This window comes from Scleropages formosus, chromosome 8 (assembly GCF_900964775.1).
Source record: "Scleropages formosus chromosome 8, fSclFor1.1, whole genome shotgun sequence".
In the NCBI taxonomy this organism is placed as follows: domain Eukaryota; kingdom Metazoa; phylum Chordata; class Actinopteri; order Osteoglossiformes; family Osteoglossidae; genus Scleropages; species Scleropages formosus.
Window position 1 is genome coordinate 15,627,402 of NC_041813.1, and position 24,797 is coordinate 15,652,198.

At 46.1% G+C, this 24,797-nt stretch overlaps 2 protein-coding genes across 5 annotated transcripts; both read right to left on the reverse strand.

Annotated features, from left to right (window-relative positions):
- Positions 1 to 1,876: 1,876 nt before the first annotated feature.
- raver1 (ribonucleoprotein, PTB-binding 1) lies at positions 1,877 to 12,327 on the reverse strand. 4 transcript variants are annotated; one of them, XM_018754542.2, is made up of 14 exons: positions 11,983 to 12,327; positions 10,722 to 10,788; positions 9,727 to 10,196; positions 6,863 to 7,054; positions 6,641 to 6,749; positions 6,357 to 6,466; positions 5,061 to 5,142; positions 4,781 to 4,986; positions 4,615 to 4,699; positions 4,393 to 4,538; positions 4,248 to 4,319; positions 4,050 to 4,166; positions 3,896 to 3,970; positions 1,877 to 3,814 (listed from the first exon to the last, which is right to left on the reverse strand). In XM_018754542.2, the coding sequence occupies exons 1-14, from the start codon at positions 12,271 to 12,273 to the stop codon at positions 3,668 to 3,670; spliced, it is 2,169 nt and encodes a 722-aa protein (XP_018610058.1). In that variant the 5' UTR covers positions 12,274 to 12,327; the 3' UTR covers positions 1,877 to 3,667. The 4 variants fall into 4 exon arrangements, with proteins under 4 accessions (XP_018610058.1, XP_018610057.1, XP_018610059.1 ...); XM_018754541.2 differs by having other exon boundaries at positions 1,877 to 3,817; XM_018754543.2 differs by lacking the exon at positions 4,248 to 4,319 and having other exon boundaries at positions 1,877 to 3,817.
- A 768-nt stretch (positions 12,328 to 13,095) lies between these two features.
- On the reverse strand, positions 13,096 to 23,075 carry tyk2 (tyrosine kinase 2). The gene is made up of 24 exons (XM_018754800.2): positions 22,917 to 23,075; positions 21,070 to 21,272; positions 20,872 to 20,995; positions 20,631 to 20,787; positions 20,320 to 20,483; positions 19,836 to 20,190; positions 19,504 to 19,689; positions 19,174 to 19,331; positions 18,583 to 18,700; positions 18,231 to 18,414; positions 17,876 to 17,988; positions 17,542 to 17,727; positions 17,374 to 17,461; positions 17,009 to 17,136; positions 16,444 to 16,579; positions 16,154 to 16,305; positions 15,904 to 16,054; positions 15,717 to 15,811; positions 15,418 to 15,610; positions 15,147 to 15,265; positions 14,830 to 15,002; positions 14,627 to 14,744; positions 14,210 to 14,320; positions 13,096 to 14,118 (listed from the first exon to the last, which is right to left on the reverse strand). Exons 2-24 carry the CDS (start codon positions 21,248 to 21,250, stop codon positions 13,975 to 13,977), a joined length of 3,534 nt encoding a protein of 1,177 aa, XP_018610316.2. The 5' UTR covers positions 21,251 to 21,272; positions 22,917 to 23,075; the 3' UTR covers positions 13,096 to 13,974.
- Positions 23,076 to 24,797: the final 1,722 nt, after the last annotated feature.

Consider the following 24,797-nt stretch of genomic DNA (forward strand, 5'->3'; position numbering starts at 1 on the left):
TTGCCAGCTTAGGCTCCAATTCACCTTGACCCCGCTCTGGACAAGCGGTTGTACAAAGTGTAAGTGTATCCCTACTGCTAAAAGGTTCAGATCTGCTACCCTAATGAAATGCAAGCCCAAGATGGAATTCTGAGTAAGACTGTCTCAGGAACAAGGGGGAAAAAAATGAAACCTTTAATGGATTTTTAACTAGATTGCAAGGGGAGTAAGGATCCTCTCAGAGCTACAGCAGAAAGGAAAGAGAGGAGCGGAGTCCTGTCCATCCGTTTTCTCCGCAACCCCTCCCTCGCACGGACAGTGTACGATCCTCACTTTACAAGGGTACGCATCGTTGCTGGCATGAAGATACCATTCAGCACAGACACACAGCAGTTGCTGGTACACAATAAAGCTGCAGAGGTCCCAGTGAAGAATACAGCCAAGCACAACATCTGCCATACATCACACAAGCAATCCATAACTTGACAAGCAGAAAAAGCGTTTCTTTATCGGGGGATTTGAGTGGACTGTAGTATCGATTGTTCAAGGACTTCATTGAATCAACCCTTCTGCTGCCCTGCCTCACCTTAAATCACATTCCAGGGATTTTTCAGGCACTGAAAACTCATTTAAAAATGTGTCAAATATAGGAGCCCCTTTGGTTCCGTAATGCACTTTACCTGGAGGGAGGTGGAGTTGTACGTTATTTATGGAATGATGTGTTGGATGCAATTTATTCATACCCTTAAAGTAATTTGGGCAGGATTATAAAAATGCTTTGAGTTGCAGATGTCCTTTAAATCAGCATCTGCCTTTAACAGTGACATACCGAGGGCAGCAATTGGTACGTAGTGTTAGTGCCATCCAACCCAATGAGATCAAAAGTTTCAAATCCTACCTGCTGCTGTGCTGAACTGATACAATGAAAGTCATTTAGCTGTGTAAATGGGTTTATTATTGTAAATAACTTCATTTTTAAACCCAACACTAAATTGCTCTTAGAGAAAAGCATCTGTAAAATGACAATGTAATTCCATATGTGAAATGCCATTTGCACACTTGATCCAAGCACTGGTCCATTACACTAGAAGTAGAGGATTATGACCATGAGTGTACCCTTAGAGTTTAGACCCTATCATCAGGTGCTTGATCTTTTCACAGCAAAAAAAGTCATGTACATTAAAGGCATCCAAAGGGGAAAATAGTGTTTTTGACACTGAACATTGACCAGAGGTTTGATAATTAGACTTCCCTTCACAGTTAAGATGTTATGTGAACAAGTTTTTAAATGGGTTGAGCCAAATGATGTTTAGGAAACAAAGATTGCTTTTCCAGGTGCAGCTCACCACTAGCTGGTTCCAAGAGTCTGACTTCAGTAGACCTGCACAGCAGTTGGACGAGTCAGTCTGGGGGCCCTATGAGCTGGGAACACAGCCGCCTGCGAAACAGCACCCTGTGCTGTCACAGTGACTTAAGCACATCACACTGCTTCCCCCATAGCACTTTAAATAGTCTCTAAGCACAAACAGGCTTCAAAGACTATCCTTGGTGTGTTTAATGGCTCATGCAGTCTTTCCAAACAAAGACTAACAAGAAATTCAATACTCAATGTATCCAGTGTAGGTACATCTGCTTTACTCACTCAATTTTGGATACCAGATTGAGTAATTTAATGAAAAGTATGCCACTTTTGAGCATTTGTCAAGAACAGAGTACAGTACTTTGTGAGGTAATCCAGGGTCCAGCACAACCTTGCTTTCAGTGCTGGGCAGACAAAACTGGTGAAATCAGTACAAGTATGTGCATGTCCACTGAGATACACCCAAATACTTCTATGCAGAAAAGGAAGCTCACTCAACTCATGTGAATTTAAAGGACATTTACTGATTTTTGGGAGGGGGTGGGGAAAAAAAAAATTCCACAAAATGGCCATTTTAGCAAATTGCTTCAGACAGTTTTGCAGCCAAGTTAAACTGACCGACCGCTGCTCCCATCCAGGACATGACACTAAGAGGGATTGTCACTTTACAGTTGAAATCATTCACACAAAGCTATGAAGTCCACATACACGCCTTTAAATGTCATTACAGCAGAGCAGAACCAGAACTCATTACAAGGAAAAACAAAGGTTTCAGGCTCTGGGAAGAAACTGAATAAGCTTCGTAGGTACTCAGCAAACAAAGTAAGATTAGATGAAATAGAGTCCAACAGTCAGGGCAGAAGTAATAGAAACACTTGTTTACAGATTTAAAACTCGGAGGTCCCATAGTCACTGCCAGCAGTAAAAGTCCGAGGTAATGGGTTTTTTTTACAACCAGAAACGTACATCAGCAGAACAGGTACGCACAAACCTGGGACTGGTCCTCCACCTCAACACAGGAACCTGCTGCACACTGGGAAAAGGTTGGCCCATTCTAGTCCAAGGGCTGCTGCATTACCCATAAAATCATGTAAACTTGACACACCCAGCAGGGTGGGAGATAACCTCAGAGCAATTAGAAGCAGAGAAAAAGCATAAAATCCCATGACCTGAGAACTGGAATTGCCTGACAATGATGCAGGTGACAAATTATGAACGCAGTGATTTTAACCAGGTAAAAAGGAACACAGCTGGGTAGTGGGCTTGTCTGGCCAGGGTGATTTGACCCACCCTACCTTCTGCACAATTCCACCCAGAACCCCTCTAGATCAGAGAAATTGCTCCCTCTACTGGCTGGCAACAGAAACTTCATGAGCCAAGTGGGGACCAAAGCAGTGCAAACTCAAGGGGCCTCCAGGGGGAAGGCAATGTGTAGTGGGCAGCAAAGCACACAGGACAACATTCAGCCATCAAAAAAAGCAACGCAAAAATGTACAGCAGCCCCCTAAAGCCCAAGCATCCTCCACACTGACTCATGAACTCAGGAAAGCAGCTGTGTTATTACCGAGGTCAAAATGGCACGGAACAGCCAACTGTCTGCAGTCCTGCATAAGGAGAACCAAATAGACTCAGACATTGTGAGAAAGCAGGACTGATTTCAACTTAAGTGATACTGACCCTGTAAGTGCAACAGAAGTATGGATTAGGGTGGGAAATTAAGATTTAGTGGGGGGTGGGGTGGGGTAGAGTGGCAGATGGTAGTATTTCAAACAAATGTGATGAAGTGCAGGTTGGCAACCAATACTGATGCATAAAAAAGGTAATAATGCAGTCTTACACCACCAGGAAACTGCAACCAGTGTCTAACCCCTGATGGTTCAGACAAAACAAGCTGACACATCCAACTAAAAACTTAACCACTTACAAGACAGCCTGCAAAAATTAAAAATACCTATTTACAGTCAAACTAAAACACAGGGTTTGGCTCACCATGGAAAAAACTGGCAAAAAAACCAAAGAATTGTATTAACTATGGTTTTCACTTTCAACACAAAGTAATCCCTGCTTTTAAGACAATTTTACTAAAACTAACTTAAAAAAATAAAAAGAAAAACCCACAAAAAGTACATCCATAGGTGAAACAAAATCCTTCCACTGACTGGTGCATGTCAGCCCAGGGGAAGAGCAGCAGGCTGGATGCCGATGAGATGAGGTCCAGGGTACCCATAAAGGTTACTGGGCTCAAACTGATGCTTGTGGCAGAAGCACATGGAGGTATGGCAGTCAGCACTGGTTACTGACTGCCTGGACACAGGACCAACACCCTTGTTAGAAGATGCGCTTGCGCTTCAGGTATGAGTCAGCATAGTGTCCCCCCAGGCCCTGTGAGTGCTGGCCCACATAACTCCCCTCAGGGCTGGGTTCAGGTGATGGGATGAGGCGGGAGAAGAGACGTTTCTGGCTCCCAATGGGGGTCTGCTGGGCATAAAAACAGGAAATAAGGCAAGGAGGAAGACCTGCCAGAAACCACATGCAAGTTACAGGAAAAGTTGTTACCTTCACCACACTCTGAGGAGATGTTGAGAACAGAGTGCTGCTGCTGGTCTGAGCAGTGGGGGGCATGCCCACAGCCTGGTAGGGAAGAGTTTCAGACTACTATAAACCACAACACTTCATTGTGTGTAGAAGACAACCAGTCACACAGACACACCTTGTTCAGCTGTGTGGCAGGAGGTGAAACGGAGGTGGGGCTGTAGTAGTTGGCATGAGGTGGGCTGGGTGGGTAGGAGTACAGTGGGCAGGCTCTGTGGCCAGGATGTGGCAGGAGCTGCAGCAACACCATGGTAAATCAGCAAACGGGTGGAAGGGTCATTCATGCTGGGGCTCAATGGTCAACAGGTGGGCCTACCTGCTGTCCAAACCCTGGTAGGGCTACTGGGTCTACACACTGTAGGGGCTCATACAAGGGCCCCAAGGGGTCCTAGGATGAAAAGGCTAGTGAGGTACACATGGAGGGATCCAGCAGTTTAAGAAAAGGATGGATTGGAACCCACCTGGTGGACACCTGAATAATCTACTTCTGGGTAGGAATCCTGGTAACGAAGGCTATAGCTAGAGCTCACAGTCCCACTGCCACGCATCTGTGACAAGCTCCCGGACGGCATTTTCTTCCTGTAAGGATGTGGCCTGCAGCTTGTGCCTGCAGGATAGAAGACAGTCATGACCAGAGCTCAGACTGGCATGGGCAGGATGTGAGGGAAAACTCTGGTACTCACCTGATGATGGGAACAGATTCTGCATGTTCAAGAATGGGTTGTGAGGAATAGTCAGCTCCTTGGGAGGCTCACCTAGGAGAGACCCCTGAAGGGCAGGAGGCAAGAGCAGATGAATAAGAGAACTGAATGCATCTGTAAATATGACCAAAAGGAAGACGTGACTGACCCGAGGTGCAGCAGCTCCCTCCCCAGAAAACACACTGCCCAGGAGGGGTGTGGGGATGCCCTGCAGAGCAGGAGAAGGTATGGGAGGGAGGCTGCAGGGTGCCACAGGAGACTCTAGATCCCTCATGAGGGAGCGACTGGGAACAGGAGGCTTAATGGGCCCTGGAGGTTCTGATGGGAGGCAGTGAGATGACAGCACAGTTCCCCCTGGAAGCAGAGGAGAGTCATGCCAATACCATACAACACATACTGCAAGACAAACAAGATGGGCAAGCACTCACCTGGAGTTAGGTCACCCAGCAGATTTAATCCTGGTTGAAGGGACTGTGTCCCTGCTAATGGGTTCTCCCCCAGCATTCCTGGCTGTGGGAGAAATTAGGCAAAGGGAGACTGGGGCACAAAACACTGGAACGGCTGTAAAAGTTACATAAAAGCTGAAGGACATTCACTCAGGTGAAAGGATCACAAGAAAATTAGCAAAGAATTTAGTTCAGCCAGCATTGCATCCTGGACAGTAAGTCAAACATCCCAAAAGAATAATGTTTGACAAAGCACAGAAGTTAAAATCAGCCCATTATCAGACCACAATAAGCAGCAAGTGTTCCAATACCATCTGCTCCAGTATACAACAAACTGCAGAAACACTACAGCCTAAAGAGCACCTTATGTCTAAGGATAGAAGCTTTGCCTAAAGAGCTTGCAAGAGCTCCAACACACACACACTCAAGCAAACAGGCATCAGATTGAGCTTGTTGCTGCAACATAATTATGGTTGGCACATTTAATCACTTGTACCCACAACAGGCAATCACCCCATTACCACCATTGTCCCTCCACCAGGAAGGACCCTACTGAGCTATGCTGCCCCTAAGCTTCTTTTGAGGATTAGCTGGTAGCTAGAGCAAAAAAGTCACACCATCCACAATAGCACAGCAGCGGCATGAAAACACCGGCAGCCTGCTTTGTGCATCCTGTTTAAAATAGTATTTAAAGACACCACTGTAACCAATTGCCTGCAAAATCTTAATTTTTATTCATGACTATAGTGTTGAGCAGCTTGTGTAGTCAGAGAGCAAAGTATCATTTGAGGCTGTAACTACACAATGAGACCATGCCAACTGTTGTGAAGGTCAGCCAGCCATTTCTCCCTTATCTGCTAAACACAATGCGAGTGCTTAGTTACATTTTAGGATGGGAACCCTTCGGGGACAATGGTGGCTAGTAAAACAACATGGCAACCTTGAGTGCTTTAACCTTTGGTGAGGACTGTTGCCACAACAAGTTCTGCTCTCAAGTGACACTGGAGCAGTCTGGAGGGCCAATCACTTACCTTACAGCACATGACGACATTTAAGCAAATCCCCCCCCCGCCCCCAAACACACCATAAATCACACCACACCAAACTGTCCACACAGAATCCACTCACAACGGTGGACTGCTGATTCTCTCTACTGTGGAGGCCCTGGGCCCACAGGAGTGGGTTCCACAACAGAGCATGCTGACAGAGGAGAGGGGAGGCATGAGGTGGTAGAAGAGCAGAAAGAACCAGGAAAAAAGCTTGAAGGTGAGGACCTACCGGTGGTACCTGCTGGATATGGGCCTGACTCTGAAGCAACACCTGAAGCAAGGCAGCAGACAGCGCAGGATTGGCCAGCAGCGGCACTGCAGGTGTGGGACCAAGGAGTCCTGTAGAGACAGAACTGGGTCACAAGCTGTGAAAACTCATCTGAGCAAGAGCAAAAAAGCAGACATAACCAGGTGACCAGTGTGCAGGGGGCACTTGTGAGGGAGTGTTATGCTTAAAGCATACACTGGCAGCTATGGCATGGCACACATTAAACCAATCATAACACTGCCTGCCCTGTGTCAGTGGAGCCAACAGCATCTTCAGGGCAGCTGGGTTGTTGAGGCCCGACAGGATCTGCAGGGCTGTAGGATCTGGTAAAAGGCCTTTACCTCGGTTCAAGGCCTAGATCAAGAGCAGGGAATGAAATAAAATAAAAAAAAGATTAAGGGGATTTTAAAGAGGACAATTTCCTCTGCAATACCACAAAACTTGTTTTGGGGATACAGTGACTGTACCATGGTCTGGGCAGCAATGAGGGCTGCCAGCATGCTCCTGCCAGGTGGACCTGGTGCACAGAACGACACCCGGATGTGTGTTCCGCCCAGAGCCCGGCCATCCGCTATTCTCTGCACATCTTCAGCCATCTCTGGTGTGGCAAACTCCAGCACGGCAAAGCGCCGGAAGCTTCCATCCTGCCCCTGGGCCAGCTGGAGAGATCCTGTCACCTCAGCTCACATTTTGACTTTAGTGCAGTTCAAAGTTCCTCATTTTGTACATTTCCAAGGTACACCTCTTTTTTTTGCACACACAGATTTTAAATACCTGATCTCGTAATTACCATCATATTAAAGACTTTGGAAAGTACTTTACACATGCCCCAAACAGAATGTATAATCAAACATGGATGCTTCTTTATGCATTATATTCTGAAGCCCTGCTTCAGATGTCAGGACAGAGCAGAAGTTCTAGACCACCGACAACTATATATAGCAACAGTATAATTATACTGTAAGATATACAAATTAGTTTAAAATTCCCCTTTAATACCCCTTTGTCTTGAGGCATTTCATGTCTGAGGACAACATAAAATTTTCCATGCCTCCCAACAGTTGAGCAGAAGACATTTACATTTGTTTATTTAGCAGATTTTTCTCCAAAGCAACATACCTAAACACAAGTGGTAACACCTTTATCCAAGGTGGTGATACTAGATACTAGCTAGATTACAGTAAATGTTCAATCATTCAGTGTATACGGTGTAGCAATGTCCAAAAACATGCACACTACAGGCAATTCAGAATCACTAATTCACCTGAAACCCATGCCTTGACTGTGGGAGACAAACAGGAGCATGTGGAGAAAAGCCATGCTTTGATAACTATGTTATGAAACTGCTATTAAAGAGCTGAATGAGTGCAGATAGTCATGAGTAATGAAGGGAAAGAATCATCACTAATATTTACTGAAGTAATTGGGTCCATTTTAATATTATAAATGGGTGCCATCTTTGAGACCCAGGAACACACAAAAGTTGCCATTGATACAAACGGTACTTCCAAGTTATGATAATTCACCTTACGAAGTTTTTCAGGAAGGCCTTACCTTCATATGGTTTGGCAAGACTGCAATATTTAGTGTTAAAATACATTTTCATAGCAAGCCCAGATTTTGGACTCTACAAACGGTCCACAGACAAGGTTAAGTAATGTGTTGGATGAGCTGAAGCTGCTCCACTTAAGCTACATTAAATACACCAACACTAGGATATAATGCTGAAGACAATACTTGTATTAAACAGCATTATAGAAACCATGCTGCAGAAATGTCTATGACACCTAGTTTCAATAAGTTTTCCCCATCAGGTGACCATGAGGACATATCAATTGGCTTTGACACATAGGACACTACACCATGTGCATGTGTGCTCGCTTGTGCAACAGTGCATTAAATGAGCCTGAGTGAACGTGTGAAATGTTGAATGTGACAAAAAGGAGTCAACTCTCCTGTTCCAGAAAGGCCCTCAGGGTCTGTGGCCTGCTGACTGGAGGGGATGGAACAGTGGGGGCTGGGGGGGGGGAAGCTGGGCGCTTATTGCTATAGAAACAGTGCTGGTACAGGAAAACAGGGCAAAGGGGAGGGCTAGCTGCTGGGGCCAGAACCCTTTCACAGCCATGCAGGTGCCTACAATGCTTGCAAAGGACAATGGATGTGAATGAGCTGCAGCGGCACTGCTGACCCTCAAAGGGCCTTTCGGAATGACCCGGATTTTCCACAGAAACAAGTTGCAACTTCTGTTGGCCATTACATTCAAAAGGGCAGGTGTATACAGCAGTGTGGAGACTGGCATATGCCTGCAATCCTACTACAAACATCAGGCCCAAGTCAGCCCCAAAAAAAAACCTCACATTGCCAAATTTCAACATGTCAATTTACACCACCTGATGTCATGTGACTGATCATTTAATTTAGCCCATCTTGTAATTTCACCAATAAAATTCAGCAGTCATTCACAGCAAAACAAAATCAGGCTAAAGAAACACTAAGAGATCCGCCACAAAACATTGCCTTAATACAGCAAGCTAGAAAAAGTTGCATTCTGGGGATGGGCTATGCAATGCATCAAGTTATGGGTCACTCAACCAATCCCAGGTTCAGTCAGGTGATGCAATGCTTCTGGAATTCTGAAAATTTATTTGTGGTTGAAAAAGAGCAACCACTTGCACCCAGCACTCCCCAATGCTCTGCTGTGGTGCCATCAGGGAACATTTACTCTATATGATAAAAAGGCAGTAAATAGCATAGAGGTTCAAGACCTAAATGCAGAAGCTCATAGGTTTGCATTTTATGAGAATGGCTGCAGAATAACCAAACATCTCATATCTAGCAGCATAATACTGGCCGTCTCACATTGACTACTTATCACTGGACTGTCACATTCTTCAGGCAAGACTGGCACAGCAACTACCATCAGTGTCTCAATGTGCCTGGACTATGGATTTAAATCCAGCTCAGTCTGCATGGAGTTTGTTGTCCCTGTGTTCGGTTGGGTTTCCTCCCACAGTCCAAAGATGTGGGTTTCAAGAGAAATGGTGATTTGAAACTGCCGAGAGAGAGAGAGAGAGAGAGAGAGAGAGAGAGAGAGAGAGAGAGAGAGAGAGAGAGAGAGAGAGAGACCTGCAACAGAGTATCATCCCCATTTAGGAGGTACCAGCCTCGTGCCCTATGTTCTTGGGATAGACTTCTGGGATGCTAGAGGAACTGATAACTGACAGACATTAGTAGTCCTAACACACACAGCACTAGACTTTAATACATTCACTGACATGTAACAATCACTTTAGTGTAAATATGGGACACTGGAGATGGGGGCAGGGCCTACCTGGCAAAAAATGGGTGCATAGGTGTCAGAAAGGATCTGCTGCAAGTCCTGGACATTCAACAGCCCCCGGGGCAGCCGATCAATGCAGAGGCAGCGCGAGTGCAGCATTGGGTATGTCAGCGAGCCTGCCTCAGTCCAGTGGACGTAGAGCATGCGTGAACCCAGCTGCTTGCCTAGCAGTTCCGACTTGGCACGTGCCGCCGAGTCCTTCTTCATGTATTCTGCGAAGCCATAGCCCTTCGAGTGGCCTGTGCGTTCACTGTGCACAAGGAAGCAGCGCTCCAGGTTGCCAAAGGGACGCACAAGCTCTTCAAACTGCTGCTGTGAGAAGGCCTGCGGCAGGTTGGCGATGCACAACAGGGCATCGGTGGGCTGCAGCTGCACCGAGATCTCCCGCTCACGCAGAACATGCCGGTGGAACTTCTTGATGGCAGACTGTGCCTGCTCACCATTCAGCAGCGTCACAAAGGCTTGTGAGGGATACCACAAATATGTATCAGAAACAGCACTCATACCACTCAAACTTTTTATGCACACACAGATGCATGGATGGTGAAAGACCCCATTGTGAAAAACTAGGTGTACATGTCATCACCTTTCGGAAGTACGAGTGGGGAGAACTAAACAAAAGGGGGGATATTCCATACAAGTACTCCAGGCTAAGAGTGACTCAGTTCTTGGCCTGCAAGCTCAGATATGGGATTGAATCCAGTTCACTCAAGTTATGTTCTCCTCATTTTCATGGGGGTTTCTACAGGATGCTCTGGTTCCTTCCCATAGTCCAAAGACTTATGTTTCAGGTAAATAGGTGATTAAACTATCTCTGATTGATGCATGCATGGGTCTACCCTACCAAAGACTTAGCATCCCATCCAGGGCATATTATCCTACATACACTGTGCTTCCAGGATAGACTCTGGTCCATAGCAACCATGAACTGGACAATTTATTGATAATGGATGAATTATAGACTACCCCCCCAACACCTCACTTACCTGTTCCTTTATACTTGTCCACAAAGCAATACTTGAGGTCATAGTCACTCAACAGCTCATGTACCTCCTGCCAACAGAGATTGTGAAAGTCATTGTAATGACTGGGAGAGGGAGTCAGGTGACCCTAGTGTTGCCATTCAATTAAACACCACAACCAGAAGCCCAGAAAAGCTCCACTGCATCCCACCTGTAGAACTGCTGACTGTTTTTAGTTTTCCAGAAAAAAAAACACTACTGTTCACCATCACAAAAGCAATTCTGCCAAACAAGTTTTCACCTCAAAAATCTGTTACCTTTAAAACAGATTAAACCATAATTCTGACATTCACAAATGAATAGGCTACAACTTGTAACCTGCAGAGCTACTTCATAATTTTGATAGACATCTACATTTCACTTTTACTTGGTAAATTCAGTCATTCACACCCACACCCTCCTGATCACAACGACTAAAGTGACAGTAAGGATATTTGTTATCCATTACAGAATATTTATTTTTCCAGATAGATTAGTACCCCATTCAGGGAGCAGCCACAACGGCTAATGGACACACACAGGTCCTGTCCAACACTTTGACAAACCAAAAAGGTACTTTCTGCCACTTCCAGCTGTAAAGCACCCCTCCCTTGTGGAAGTCCCAGCAGGCCTATCTGCAGCCCTCCGCCATTGTTGCCGCGCCACGCACGCGCCTGGTGGAACATCACCCCCCGTCGAGCCTCACGCGCGCAGCAGCCGGACCCCACGCACATCGGCTAACGGTCAAAATTCTAGGCCGTCAATGGGATTTGTTAGAAAGGGCCGGCCGAATAACTCGGTAGCAGTGATTTAAAAAAAAAAATATCTTACCCATTCCCTGTGTAAACATTAGTGAAAGTTCTGGACAGCGAGCGTGTGTGTGTTAGACCGAACCGGCTCTTTCCAGCATTGCAAAGAAAAGAGGACCGCAGCGCTGTTAGCGGCGACACACGGGACGGGTAATGGACGAGGACTGGCGGAACTGGTTTATAATCAAAGCAGCTTCAATTACAGATGAACTGGTCTGGAGTTTGGTGTCATAAAAATAAGACCAGAAAGAGCGCTGTAAACTCAAACTGCGTGCTACTCAGCAACGGCCACCGGCAGGTAGATGACCGACTTGGAACTTACTTCACAACCCACAATTTAGCATTCATGACCAACTAACCGCTACAACCAGCCCACGAACTTCCAGTTCCAAAACTGAGTGAAGTGCTTCACAGTGAGCAAGCAGACTGGACCGCACCTGGTTGCTCACGTCTGCGGGCAGGTTCTTAATGAGGATCTTCCTGCGGTTGTAAAACTCACGACGCGTGCGCTCCAGACGACACGCGATCTCCTCCGCGCTCAGCGCTGGCAGCTCCTCATCCACCCGCCGCTGATCAACGGAGATCGATGGCTCTTCCAAACCCACGTCTTTCTCTGGCTCTTGAACTTCAGCCTGGCCCCAGTCCTCTTGTCCAGCATCGTATAGTGGCCGGGCGGCGCAGTGCCTGTCTCCTCCAGCTGCTGCACTAACGGACACAGCTGCCGCCATCGTTGCGTTGGGAAGATCTCGACCCGACCACTAAACCCACAGGCTTAAGGCAGTTTAAACAATACGCACGTGGGACCAACTCGGTTCCTCATTGGACGAGCGGGCAGACGAGCGTTTTCGAACGAAGGCGGGGTCCATGTACCACGTGACACATTTGAAACGAGACGAGCGTAAACTACGTGCTCGAACTGCTGCGCGAGCGCCTTGCTGTGTATGAATTTACCGCCTGAAATGCAGCCTTTTGTTAGAATTATCTATTAGGGTTGAACTTGGCTGCAGCAGCAAAGGATGTGGACACCGGCCGGTTGTGTAATACGAGCCACCACTGGGACCCTGACACATTGGGTGCTATTACAGTCCTATCTGGTGAACTGAATGACTCATGAGCATAAGAGTTTTGCATTTTTAATAATACAACCATGAAAAGTGAACCTGTAATTGATTGTAATAATGGCCCTACACAAAATTTCCAGAAGGTAAAACACTAATATGCAATTAATACCTGTGGCCTCAATTTCAATTGCACATGTGACCTTAATATATGACTGTCATGCTCTCTGTAACATAGTTCCATTAAATCCTTATCAAAAGCAGTAATTATACTTGAGTGATTTTTTTTTTGCTTTATCCTAAACAGGTCCACTGGGACTATTTTAACCTGGTCAAGTATGTTACTGAAATATACTGTGCAGTACATTAAAAGTACCATATACTAACATACCTTCATTTCTAGTGAATAAGATCACCTGGTTCCCTCACATGATCTGCTTTTTCATAAGGATAATCAATTTCGTAATTCACAAGAAGACAGCCGATATTGTATGCGCACTTCCTGACATTTTTCAATTTAATGCAACATTTTGGATACTGGTTTAAGCAAGGATTTAAGAAACCACTTTAACTTAACACAACAAACGTATCTGTTGCTTTGGCAAAGACAGGATGAAATTTCTTTTCATTTTGTCCAATAATTTTATTAGATATCTTTATGTAGGCTATAATACATGGATAATGCAGCACTTAGTGTAAGTTTATATTAGAATTTGAAATTTATAATATATTTGTGTACAGTTATTGAAACCAAGAAATTACCTTTAGCATCACAATTTGATATTACTGTAATAATGCAAAGCAACAATAGCTCAAATCTCAATAGGACATAGCACTCAGAGAGCACAAAAGAGTCACTGCATTGGCTCATAAAGGTAAGAGGGAGGCATATTAGGCAATTCAGAAACTTGATTACTGTACAAGTACTCCATTTCCCAGATATCCAACATGAGCTCCTGGAGTTCAGTCCTTAGCTTTTCAGCTATTCAGCCACAATAAAAGTGACTGATTATGAGCACTATGTGCAAGTCTTTTTACCTCATTCACATTAAATGTAGGAAATGCTGTATTTTGAGTTCCTCTTCAAAGAATGTGGATTACAGGACAACACAGTTCCAGACTGCCTTATGACACGCTGCACAGACATTTGTCAAAGTTTCTTGGAACCCATCAACATGAATGGGTGCAGGAGCAGTCCTCAAGGTCAAGGCAAAACACATACCATGGTGTTGCACAGGCTAAAGGCATCATGGTTTGAGCCAGCAGACACAGGACTTTGGTTACAGTAGTTGATCAGAGCCAAGCTGCTGCTGCCACAGGGTAAAGTAGGTTGGAAAGGCAACCATGCTAGCAGTGAAGCTGGATGCTCAATCAGCACTGGTTGATTTGGGCCAGCCGGATCATAGGCTGCTGCTGGTAAGTCTTGCGGATCTCACCCAGAGTGCTGATGAGGGACTGGAAGGTCGGTCTTTTGGTGGGGTCCACGTCCCAGCACTGCCCCATCTCTTTGTACACCTGTGAGTGAAAACAGTGGAGAATGTTGTTCAGGGTTTGTACAAATCCATATGCTACACAAAGTGAAAGTGCGTGAGCTGAAGGCTGGTACCTCTGGAGGACAGTCGCGTGGGCAGGGCAACCGCCGGCGCCTCTCCAGCAGCTCAATCAGCTTCATAACCGTCATCTGACCATGAACAGCACCCATCATCTCAAAGAACTTCTGCAGAAGAAAGACAAATGGCAGTGAATTGGTCTTTGTAGCCTTCCCAAGCAATAAGCCACATTTGCTCTCTTGCGTCAGGTTCTATAGTAACTTCTGTACCTGTAACAGATCACATTTTAAAATATGAGTTAAGTTATCAAAAACAAAAATGACCTACTAATGATGGATGATTTCCAAAATACTATGGTATTGGCCATTCTACACTGGTTCATAAGCACAGGAAATGTAGTTATGTACTTCAAGAGAGAAATTGGATGAGGTTACAGCCTCAGCAGCAGGATGGCATGAAGGGTAAATACGCACCGTGGGAGGGCTTTGGCGGTGATCACAGTGAGTCAGCAGCTCATACAGTGTCACACCGAAGGACCAAATGTCTGAGGAAAAGGAGAACTTGCTCTCCTTCAGGCACTCAATGGCATACCTGCAACACAGGGGTGTGTTCACTTCCCATCAACGCTTACCATGTAAACAATGGGAAGGTCTATTCTATCACCACTGGAACTCACCAGAACACTGGGCTATCCCCGTCCTCACGGACACGATAGTAAATTTCTCCCTCTGGGAGGTACTTGCTGAGCCCAAAGTCTCCAATCTTCACCACGTTCTCATTCTCCACAAGGACATTACGTGCTGCCAAGTCCCGGTGAATGTACCGCTTGGAGTGTAAGTACTCCATCCCCTGCAACACATAGGGAGAAATCATTTAGAGATCAGCTGGACCCACAAGAGCTTACCTACAACCCCAAAGTGTCCCTCAGGTGTTCCTACCACCCCACATTACTCCTGAGCACACTAGTGGCCCCCACACTTCACTGAAACTCACCTGGCAAATTTGCTGCGCGAACAGAAGGCTCTGTGCCACACCAAATCTGTGTTTTGGTAGATAATCCCGCAGGCTGCCCAGCGGTAGGTACTCCATGATCAGTTGCACCACCTGCCCACCTGTAAAAACAACAAACACCACAAAGGCATAATCTCATCATGGACAAAACCCCTGCAGATCCTGGACTGAGATTCACATTCTTGTATTTCTCCATAGATGACTGACAGACTGATTGGGTGACCAACACTGAAATACCAGAGCCTCATCTCACCGAGCTCTGAGCAACAGCCCTTGTATTTGACAATGTTGCTGTGGTATAGTGACTTCAAGATGTCAATCTCCTTCCTCCAGCCATCATGTCTCTGGCCACCACCTTCCTGCTTCAGTGCCTTTACTGCCACATACTCGCCCGTGCCATCATTTGCTGGATCATACACGTACAGCATCACCTTCCCAAAATGACCCTGGGATATGAGGTGCAAAATACAGGTTTAGTCAGAGAGACTGAATGCAAGATTCAGGCAGAGTGAGCAGAGTACAAAACCTCTTTGTAAAAGAGGAGAGACCCACCTCTCCCAGGTCCCGTATCTTCCTCAGGTAGCGCTTCAGGAAGACGGTGGGATCAGTCCCTGGATGGGTGTCGCACTTGGAAGAGATGTCTGGGTCTGAACAGGGACAGGGTATAATGTTATAGCAAGTTTTTTCAGAGCAGAATCACGGTACAACCACACTACCATGTTTTTCACTGCTGACTCACTTTTGAACTGCAGCTCTGTCAGCTCTCGCAGGATCGTGCGGAACGACGGCCTTTCTGTAGGGTCGTAGTTCAGACACATCCTGATGAAACTGGCCAGCTCCTGGGAGGATGGTTCTGGCAGGTGGCTCTGTGTCTCATAAAATCTTTCCTTCTGTTGATGAGGAAAAAAGAAAAAAAAAAAAGAAATTCTGAAAAAGGTCAGGGATGATGCCACAGGAGTGGGACACGGTGGTGTTCCCGGCATGCAAACCTCAGCCAGCGTGATCTCACTCATGGGCAGATCACCGTCGTTGCAGATCTCCAGCAGCGTGATCCCAAAGCCCCACTGATCAGCCGTGCTGCCTGGACGGGCCCCATTCGGCACACACTCCGGGGCAATCCAGGGGATTCGCTCCACTCGCTCTGCGGCAAGGTGAACCAGATGCTCATGTGTTAAATCACATGGCCACATTAAGCTTCCAGTAAATCTGGAAGTTGTTTAACACATCAAGGTAAATTGTACATTTGGATTAATGCCTTGCTTAGCAGATGACTACTGACCTTCCCTGGACAGTGCACTGAAGGCGATGCCTGGGTCACTCAGTTTAACAAAGGGAAAGGTGCCCTCTTCTAGACCCTTCCGTGCCACAAGGATGTTCTTGCAGCACACGTTCCCATGCACCAAATGCTTGCTCTCCTGCAAGGAACACAGAAGATGCTTTTCAGTGCATCACAAAAGTGGGTTTCAACAGGCGAACAGCAGAAAAGACAGCGAGTAGCTGACTGCAGTTTGGCACTCCCCCCCTACATTTACATTCATAAGAACAGCAGTAAATAATTTAAGCAGTATTTGTGTTGGCTGGAATAATGACTTTCTCAGAATATTAGTGCTTCCATTGCAATGAAACGAAATGTTGCATCAGACAAGACTTCAGTTAGCCATCAAATGACCAATTATACCAGTAAAAATGAAGAATATGAAATATCCAGCAATTCCTTTCCTGGGATATAAACCCCTTAGCCACATCTTAGCTTTTTGTGTTCTTTATTTTCAAATGTCTGTTGCAGTGTGCTTTAGCAATTACTATAAATGCTGATAGCATCTTCAGACCTGGAAAACACTTACCAGGTAGCTTAGGGCGCTGGCTAGCTGTTTGGCGACAGTGAACTTCCACTGTGGTGTGACCACCCCCCTCTCCCGTCGCAGGAAAACGTCCAGTGGTCCAAACTCCACAAACTCTTCCACCATAATGTCTAGCAAAAAATAAAATGTTGCATCCTAGTCAGCTTAACAACTGGCAGACATGCACATCCTATGCGTCCCTAAGCCAATAAAAAAAAGTTGATTGCAACTGGTTTTGGATGGTGTCTGTTCTGGAGCGCCGATCCTCCCTGTCACACAACTGCACAAACACGTCCAAACACCATGTGCTCAGTACCAAGTTCTAAACACACGAGATTTGACAGAGCTCCAAAGAATAGGGCACTTACTTTCTGACCCTTTGACAGACACGCCATGGACGAAGACCAGGTGGCTGTGGGATACCTGACTCATGAGGCTTGCTGTTTCAAAAAAAGCCTAAGAAAAAGGGGAAGCGATCCATCAGATGCTGAAAATGTATCCTGGTGTGGATCCCACGTGTCTCTTGGCCCACGCACCAGAGCAATGTCCCTGTGGCTCTGGTCCAGGATCTTCAGCACCACGCGGATCCCTTTGTCATGGGAGCGGCCCTCGTTGCCATTCCAGCCACCGTAGCTATCATCCTCTTCGTCCTCAGAGTTACCCCGTACTCGCAGCCACCCTGAGTAAATGTTGGTTCTAGTGCCCCGGCCCAGGTGCTGTTCCTGAAGGCCAAGGGCAAAACATTACTACAGCCACAAGGAATACAAGACTAACAGTGTGTGTAGTACCCAGTTTAACACCCACAAAGAGGAAGGGGGTGTGTGGAGCAGGTGAGAGGGGAGGAGCCAGGTTAAATCAGGTAGGACCTGCCTGCGTGATCTCTTTGTCTCTTATCTGGTGGAAGCGCAGCTGGCTGAGGTTCAGGGAGTAGGTCGGTGCTTGGGATTCTCCCCGCTGCCTTATCACAATGAGATTTGACAGGTCTGGGGATACCAAAGGAACACACAGATATAGGTACAAACAGCCCCCACAAATACAGACAGAAATACACACATGCAAACAAACAGTCCTCAGTCACACACACACACACACACACAGAGACTATAGAAGTGTTGAATATAGCCTTGGCCACAAGCTATAGCATGTAAATACAGTCTTGCCCATAGACATTTGGTTATAGAGAGAAAAGCATAGCTACAAAGGACAGATAGGTGAACATGCTCACCTCCTGTCCGGGGCAGGCAGCATTTCCTGATTACGAAGTTGCAATTCCCCGACCTGAGCACGCACGTCTTCAGGCTGTCAGTCAGCTGTCTGACTGAGTTAAACTCCCGATCCCAGCCCTCCAGAACAAAGGTGGGTCCCTTTTGGTGGATTCGGAACTGCCTGTGGGTTGGGGGTGTTCCATTCTGGGGGACAATGCATGCACACAAACAAACATAAATCTGAATTTTGACTGTGAATCCCTTTCACCTGGCTGTGTAATTAAGGCTCATAAGCAATAACTGCTCCAACCCCCATATCTTCAAAACCCAGGCCCTGACCACAACCCCCCTCAGGTGCACACCCGTAGGTACCTGTGCCTTGCTGAGAACAGTCAGTATAATGCGGTGGAAGTCCAGAACACTCCAGCGCACCAGAAACAAACCCTCCTCCCCCGCCTCCTTCCGCAGCTTCTGCAAAGCAAACTCCTCCCTAAAGGTGACATAGTGTCATGAAAATGTGTTTGTATATCCAGACTAAGTGAGCACAGCAATTAAGTACTTTCATCTGATAATCTGTAGATGTCTATAATACAAGTACTTATGCTCAGATAAAAGAAACTTAAGAAGAGCTTTTGAAATACACTCAAATGCATTTGCAACCACAAAACAAAAAGGCAGCCAAATACTTATATTACAGTAACAGGAACTTGCTTGAGAGTTTATTTCTGTCAAAGGGAACTGGAAAAGAATTCAAGCTTCGAGACTCAAGTGCAGCAATATATACACTTTTACTGTGTAACATAGATGACGACAACAAAATAACTGCCAGCGTGTATGGTTTGTTTGTGTGTGTGTGTGTGTGTGTGTGTGTGTGTGTGTTTAAAACATATGCAGGGGTTTAGGATTTACTGTTTAGTATGAGTGTGGTGAATGAATGCACTATGATCTCTGCACAATACATACTGCATAGGGCCATGCAGGCCATTTGCTGAGCTCAGCACCACCCGGGGCGGGGCCACCTCGTGACACAGGTAGTGGTGGGCATCTGCGGTGAGACGAAAGTACCCATCCAGGAGGGAGACAAAGGATTGCGCTTCCAGAGACGAGCCGAGACAAACATCCTGGACATGCAAACAGACTGTTTTACTTTTGGACTACAGCAGTAAAATGGGGCTGCAGTTCGATGTAAACCCAGTACTGAAAATAAAAACAGCTGATCAACACAGTTTGAAGCACAAATAGAGAAAAGGAAGGTGGCGATAGAGGAAGTGGCCAACAAGTCAGCTGTCTCACCATGAAGGAGTTGTCCTGTCGGTTCACACACACAGTGGATCCAGTGATGACAATGTGGGAGATTTCTGGGAAGTCGCAAAATATGTTCCAGGTAGTGGGGGGTTTGTCAGCCTGCTGAGTTATGAGAGATTTTTCTCTCTTTGTTCTGCCTTGGTAGTCATTCCCACAGAAACTGCTCTCCTGCACCTTTACAATATACAGAGAGGTGGAGTAAACACGGTGGTTTTAACCGTATATTCTCACACACGACAAACCAAACCATCTCATTTTTTCTATACAAGTCAAAAAAGTAGATGCAAAAAAAGGAAAAACCAAACCATATCCTTTTTCACCTGGACCTTCCTCCACTTGATTCCCTCTGTTCCGGACACCATGACCTCATGGGTGACCTCCGAACCTTTGCTCCATTCAGGACTCATGCCAACGGAGCCACTGCTGCTACTTCCATCAGGTGAGATGGTGAGGCGGCTGATGGTGAAAGACTCGGTACCAAAGTGGGGTGCCAGGTGCTCCAGGGTAGCCACATACTTGTACATGATGTCCTGCTGGGTGAGGCGGCCCGTGCCAACCGTGTGTAGCTGGAAGCTGCGCACAAACTGCGAGAAGACACGGCGGATGCGCACCTTGGTCAGGAAGTTGTCACGCTGAATCTGCATAGCGAAGGAGCGTGGGATGCACTGCAAGTATCTGGAAGGAGCGAGCACACACACACACACACACACACACACACAGACACAAGATCCAAGTTAGCTCTTAGCAGCATTTTTAGCAAGGCTACAAAAAATGCTGAAATGCAGGTGGACAGAGTCATCTTGCCTGGTCTTCTTGGCCATATCCTGCAGTGTGCAGCCTGACTGTAAGGCCTGCTGGCACAGGTGCAGCACCGCCATGCCCAAACATTCACTCTTGAAGCGACTAAGCTCCTGCTCCTCCTGGACTTCGTCCAGCGACGCCACATCATTGACAAAGTCAAATTTGGCCTGAAGCACGCAAGCACGAATATATGGAGAGTGGTCTTTAAATGCACTAGATACATGTAAGCACATTTTCTGCCTAGAAGGACACAAATGCTTTGTAAAATATGATCATAAAAGCATCACATAGGGGTACCTGTGTGTAGCACTCACCTGAGCAAACAGGTATTCAAGGCAGGGCTGCTCCAAAAGAGGTGTGCCCGTGATCTTCTCCCTCTGATGTAGCGCCTTGTTTTCGGCCGTGCGTAGAGAACAGCGGAACACGGGGCCTTCCTGTTCGCTGATTCCGTGCCAGTTGCGAAAGTAGAACCTGCAAAAGCAGAAAAATAGCACCAGTGACAAAAACGCACCCAAATCAAGCTCTTTCGTAAATCCCACACATGCAAACACACACCTCATGCGGTAATGGAGAACCAGGCCAATCTGCTTCTCTGTGGTGAAGGTGTGGTTTGGACTGTACCAGCACTTCGAAGAAGGGTCATACAGGGCAAACAGACTGTGGCACAAAGGAGTGACACCTGGGGGAGGGGAAGGCAGATTAGACAAACACGGTGACATGACAACACACGCATGCACATACACAGCTACTCACCGATATGCTGGGCTATTTCGATTAACAGCTCCTCAGCTGTCACTTGTCCCTCCTCAGTGTGGGACAGATAGTGCTCGCCTTCTTTGCTCCAGAGAAGGAAGATGTGCACCCCTGGGCCTTGGGGTGGGTCACATGTGCCCATCTGCACCAAACCCTTGCGGGTCTTCCTGGATTTGAACATCTCTACAGCCACACCGTCACACCTGTGGTACCAAGAAAAGAGAAACACACCCATTTAAGTGCTCTCACCAACCCGTATGAGTGAGTTAAAACAAAATCTCCTGTCAACTGACAAAAATCACAACCCCAGAGCGTGATCTCATCTGCGGCCACTTAATTTTCCCATTTCTATGCTTGCATTTAGCTATGTCACAAATTCTTTTCCTTCTGTGTGGCTACTCATTTTTAGTATGTGTCCAACTACATGACAGCGTTAACTGATGAGGCCAAAAATAAATTCCTGAGGTTGTTTGCACTGGGATGGGCATTAGCAATAAAAATGATAGAATCATGTCAGATCGGTGAATCCACAGACACCTACTCCTGCCACATGTGTGCACAATGTCAACATATGCTGAGATCCTGCTGAGAATTTCAATCCTTGAAAATAACTACTTTGTTTATGGTGGAACAGCAAGTAGCGCTGCTGTCTCACAGTGCCTGGGTGGTGCGAGAGGATGTGGGTTTGATCCCCGCTCAGTCTGTGTGGAGTTTGCATGTTCTCTCCATGGGTGCTCCGGTTTCCTCCAACACAGTCCAAAGACATGCTGTTCAGGTTCACCCATAGTGCATGAGTGACAGAGAGACAGAGTGTGTTCCACTGATGTATGGATGAGTGACCCATTGTAAGTAGTGTATCTAGCAGTGTAAATCACCTTGGTGAATAAGGTGTGTAGGCTGATGACACTACAATAGTAGCCATTGATTGGAAGTTGCTTTGGAGAAAAGCGTCTGCTAAATAAAATAAATGTAAATGTACAGCGATTTCATTCATTGCCGCCACCATCGTCGTCGTCGGTAACAATCAATCTGGTCACAAGGTTAAGTTAAGAGGCTCATCCACCAATGCTCATCAACCTCGTAATGCGTGTCACGTTCCTGCATTAATATAACGAGTGAGGCACGTAGAAATGACAGCAAAACAGAGCCACGGGGGGAAAGGGGCTCCCTGCACGACTACCTCAGGGTGACGTCACCGTTTACTGTAACAGCGACGTGTTCGCGCTCGAGGAAACGGGTGCCGCGTCACGTGACGCTTCATTAACTTTTGTAAACACGTCGTTAAAGTAACGTTTCACCTCTCTAAGGGTGTTTTTAGTTGACATTTTTCTCCTGTATGGGACCGACAGCGTTCATTTTCGAACGTTTCCCCTACCGTTCAGTTCGGGGCAGCACACGTTTAGCACTTGGCACTGTAAGTGTTTTTTTTTTTTAAATACTCATTTCCTCATACTGTAAACAGGTAAAACCAACGGTGTGGTAACACACCAAGTTGACAGTAAAATCTTTAAAACCATATGATACTTTTATAGTGACAGAGTGCTTAATAATCAGAGCGTAAACGGTACGGTAAAAGTCCAGGCAGGCCTTCCGGGCTCCGGAGCTCCGCCGTGACTCTCCACCAATGCAATGATATCGACACAGCCGCAACAGACACTTCCAGTAGAAGCTCACAGTTTCTTTTATCTCACATTTCTTAAACATATAAAAAAGCGTGCACAGATATATTTCTGCGTCCGAGGAAGTAGATAGCCTTGACTAGTAGTAGGGGTCTGACTGACTAAACGGTCCGAAACCAGAGCTCATATTCACGCATACCTTATTAAAAAGTAAAAACGGAATGTTACCGTGCAGCGTAGGCAGTGTTCTAATATGATCCCTCTCGACGCCTTACAAAATCTACCAGAGATCTACATTAAATGGACACTTCTTTCCATTTCCTTCCCGTACGCACTCGCCCTGCGCACTGCTGTGAGGAATTCAGCCACGCCCCTTCGGCAGAAGTCCATGAATCACGTTCCACCCCCGGACGGCTGTCCTGGTGAGCCACGCCCCTTTGGTTTACGTCTGAACGTGAGCGACGCTTCGATCCCGCCCTGCTGCGCATACGATCTGTGGTACGGCGCATGTTTCATTCCATTCATAAAGTATTTAGTTTCATTTTCGTGTTCAATTTTAAAGCTTATCTCTAGCATATTGAAAGCGCTATTTTGAAATTACCCTCACTCTTTCTGCTCGTCATTACTTAGTATCCCAGTGTTTTAAATTTCGTAGTGTTTCTGCCCCACGTGGACGTTTCGGTGACCGATGAACTAGATCGTGCAGTTCACGGACATGAGTGGTGGATCAGTTGTCATAATTCTCTACAACCATCTGCACGGCCCTGATTAACGTACACAAAAGAACGGTGTGGTTAACTACTGCCTTTAGATCCAAAGTCGCAGGTTAGAATCTCATCTCCTGCTCCAGCACCCTGGAACAAGGTACAGGCAGTCCCCGAATTACGAATGAGTTCCGTGCCCTCAGTCTGTCTTTAACTCAGATTTTGACGTAAGTCGTAATAGTTAGGCATGGTGGGTATCTAGTCTAATGTCAGTTTGTCAGATGTTTGTCTTAGTATATTGTCTACCTTTCTATGCATAAAAACATTAAACACTTTGGATACACTAAAACATCTTTAATATAAGAATACAATAATAATAATAATAATAATAATAATAATAATACAATGTATATACACATTCTGAAGCCGCTTGCGCTGAGCGGGGTTGCGGATAGCTGGAGCCTAACCCAGCAACGCAGGGGGCAAGGGGACACACCCTATACGGGATGCCAGTCCGTCGCAGGGCACCCCAAGTAGGACTCGAACCCCAGACACACCAGAGAGCAGGGTCGAGCTAAACCGCCAATACAATGTAATGATGTAATAATAATACATGTAACTACAGTATTTATAATAGCAAGACAGAGATAATAAACATTACTACTGTCATGATGAACAGAAGGAGGCTGGACCCAAGTGCAGGATCGTTTATTCAGAATCGAAGGACTAGACGCGTTCTTGTGGTCGGGGAGAGGTGAATGGTCGGTCGATCGGCAAACTGAACAGAGACGAGGATCCAAAATTGCGGTTGAGGGACAAGGCGGGTGGTTGTTAAAGATGTGGAACGGGACTGGGGAACGATGCGAGACAGGACTTGGAAGAACAGAGCGAAGTAGGTTTGAGAACGCAGAGGAGGGTTGTCTCGAGTGAGATTCTGCAACTGGGAAGAAGTGTCTTTTCTAGCCGAGTGCTCTCTCAGAGAGAAAGAAAGTGTGCATGTACAAAAAAATTATAGAAACTTTAATATTCACATTTCCTTTGTTTGGTGATGTTTCACCTTTAGCTTTATTTACTCTTTAGTTTCAATTGTGATCATTTCCTTTTTCCTGGATGCATCACCATCACTTGGATCACATTTACGCTTTGGTGCCATGGTTAGGAGGGTAAAAACAAAAAAATTTAAGCCAAATACATTAACACACAAGACACTTAATGGGAAAAGAAGGAAGTCTGTCCTACCTCAGGCTCACACACCCCACCCATGAGCTGACAAACCGCTGTAGGCTGCAATGTTTTGGTGCGCTTTGCAAAGTAGCGCTCGTTTGTTATTACGAACCATTGTATATACACTAATTTTTAATGGGCTTAATTATGAAGTTTTCATTTGATTGTTACCTAAGGGTGA

Excerpts from the sequence above, each read along its gene's own strand:
- tyk2 (XM_018754800.2), bottom strand. The coding sequence starts at position 21,250 with ATGTTCAAATCCAGGAAGACCCGCAAGGGTTTGGTGCAGATGGGCACA. Across the intron at positions 20,996-21,069 it reads CGAAATAGCCCAGCATATCG|GTGTCACTCCTTTGTGCCAC; the intron begins GTGAGTAGCTGT and ends CCCCTCCCCCAG. Across the intron at positions 20,788-20,871 it reads GTTCTCCATTACCGCATGAG|GTTCTACTTTCGCAACTGGC; the intron begins GTGTGTGTTTGC and ends CTGCTTTTGCAG.
- raver1 (XM_018754541.2), bottom strand. The coding sequence starts at position 12,273 with ATGGCGGCAGCTGTGTCCGTTAGTGCAGCAGCTGGAGGAGACAGGCAC. Across the intron at positions 5,143-6,356 it reads ATATCCAGCAGGTACCACCG|CCAGGAATGCTGGGGGAGAA; the intron begins GTAGGTCCTCAC and ends TTTCTCCCACAG. Across the intron at positions 4,987-5,060 it reads GCTGGGTGACCTAACTCCAG|GGGGAACTGTGCTGTCATCT; the intron begins GTGAGTGCTTGC and ends CTCTGCTTCCAG.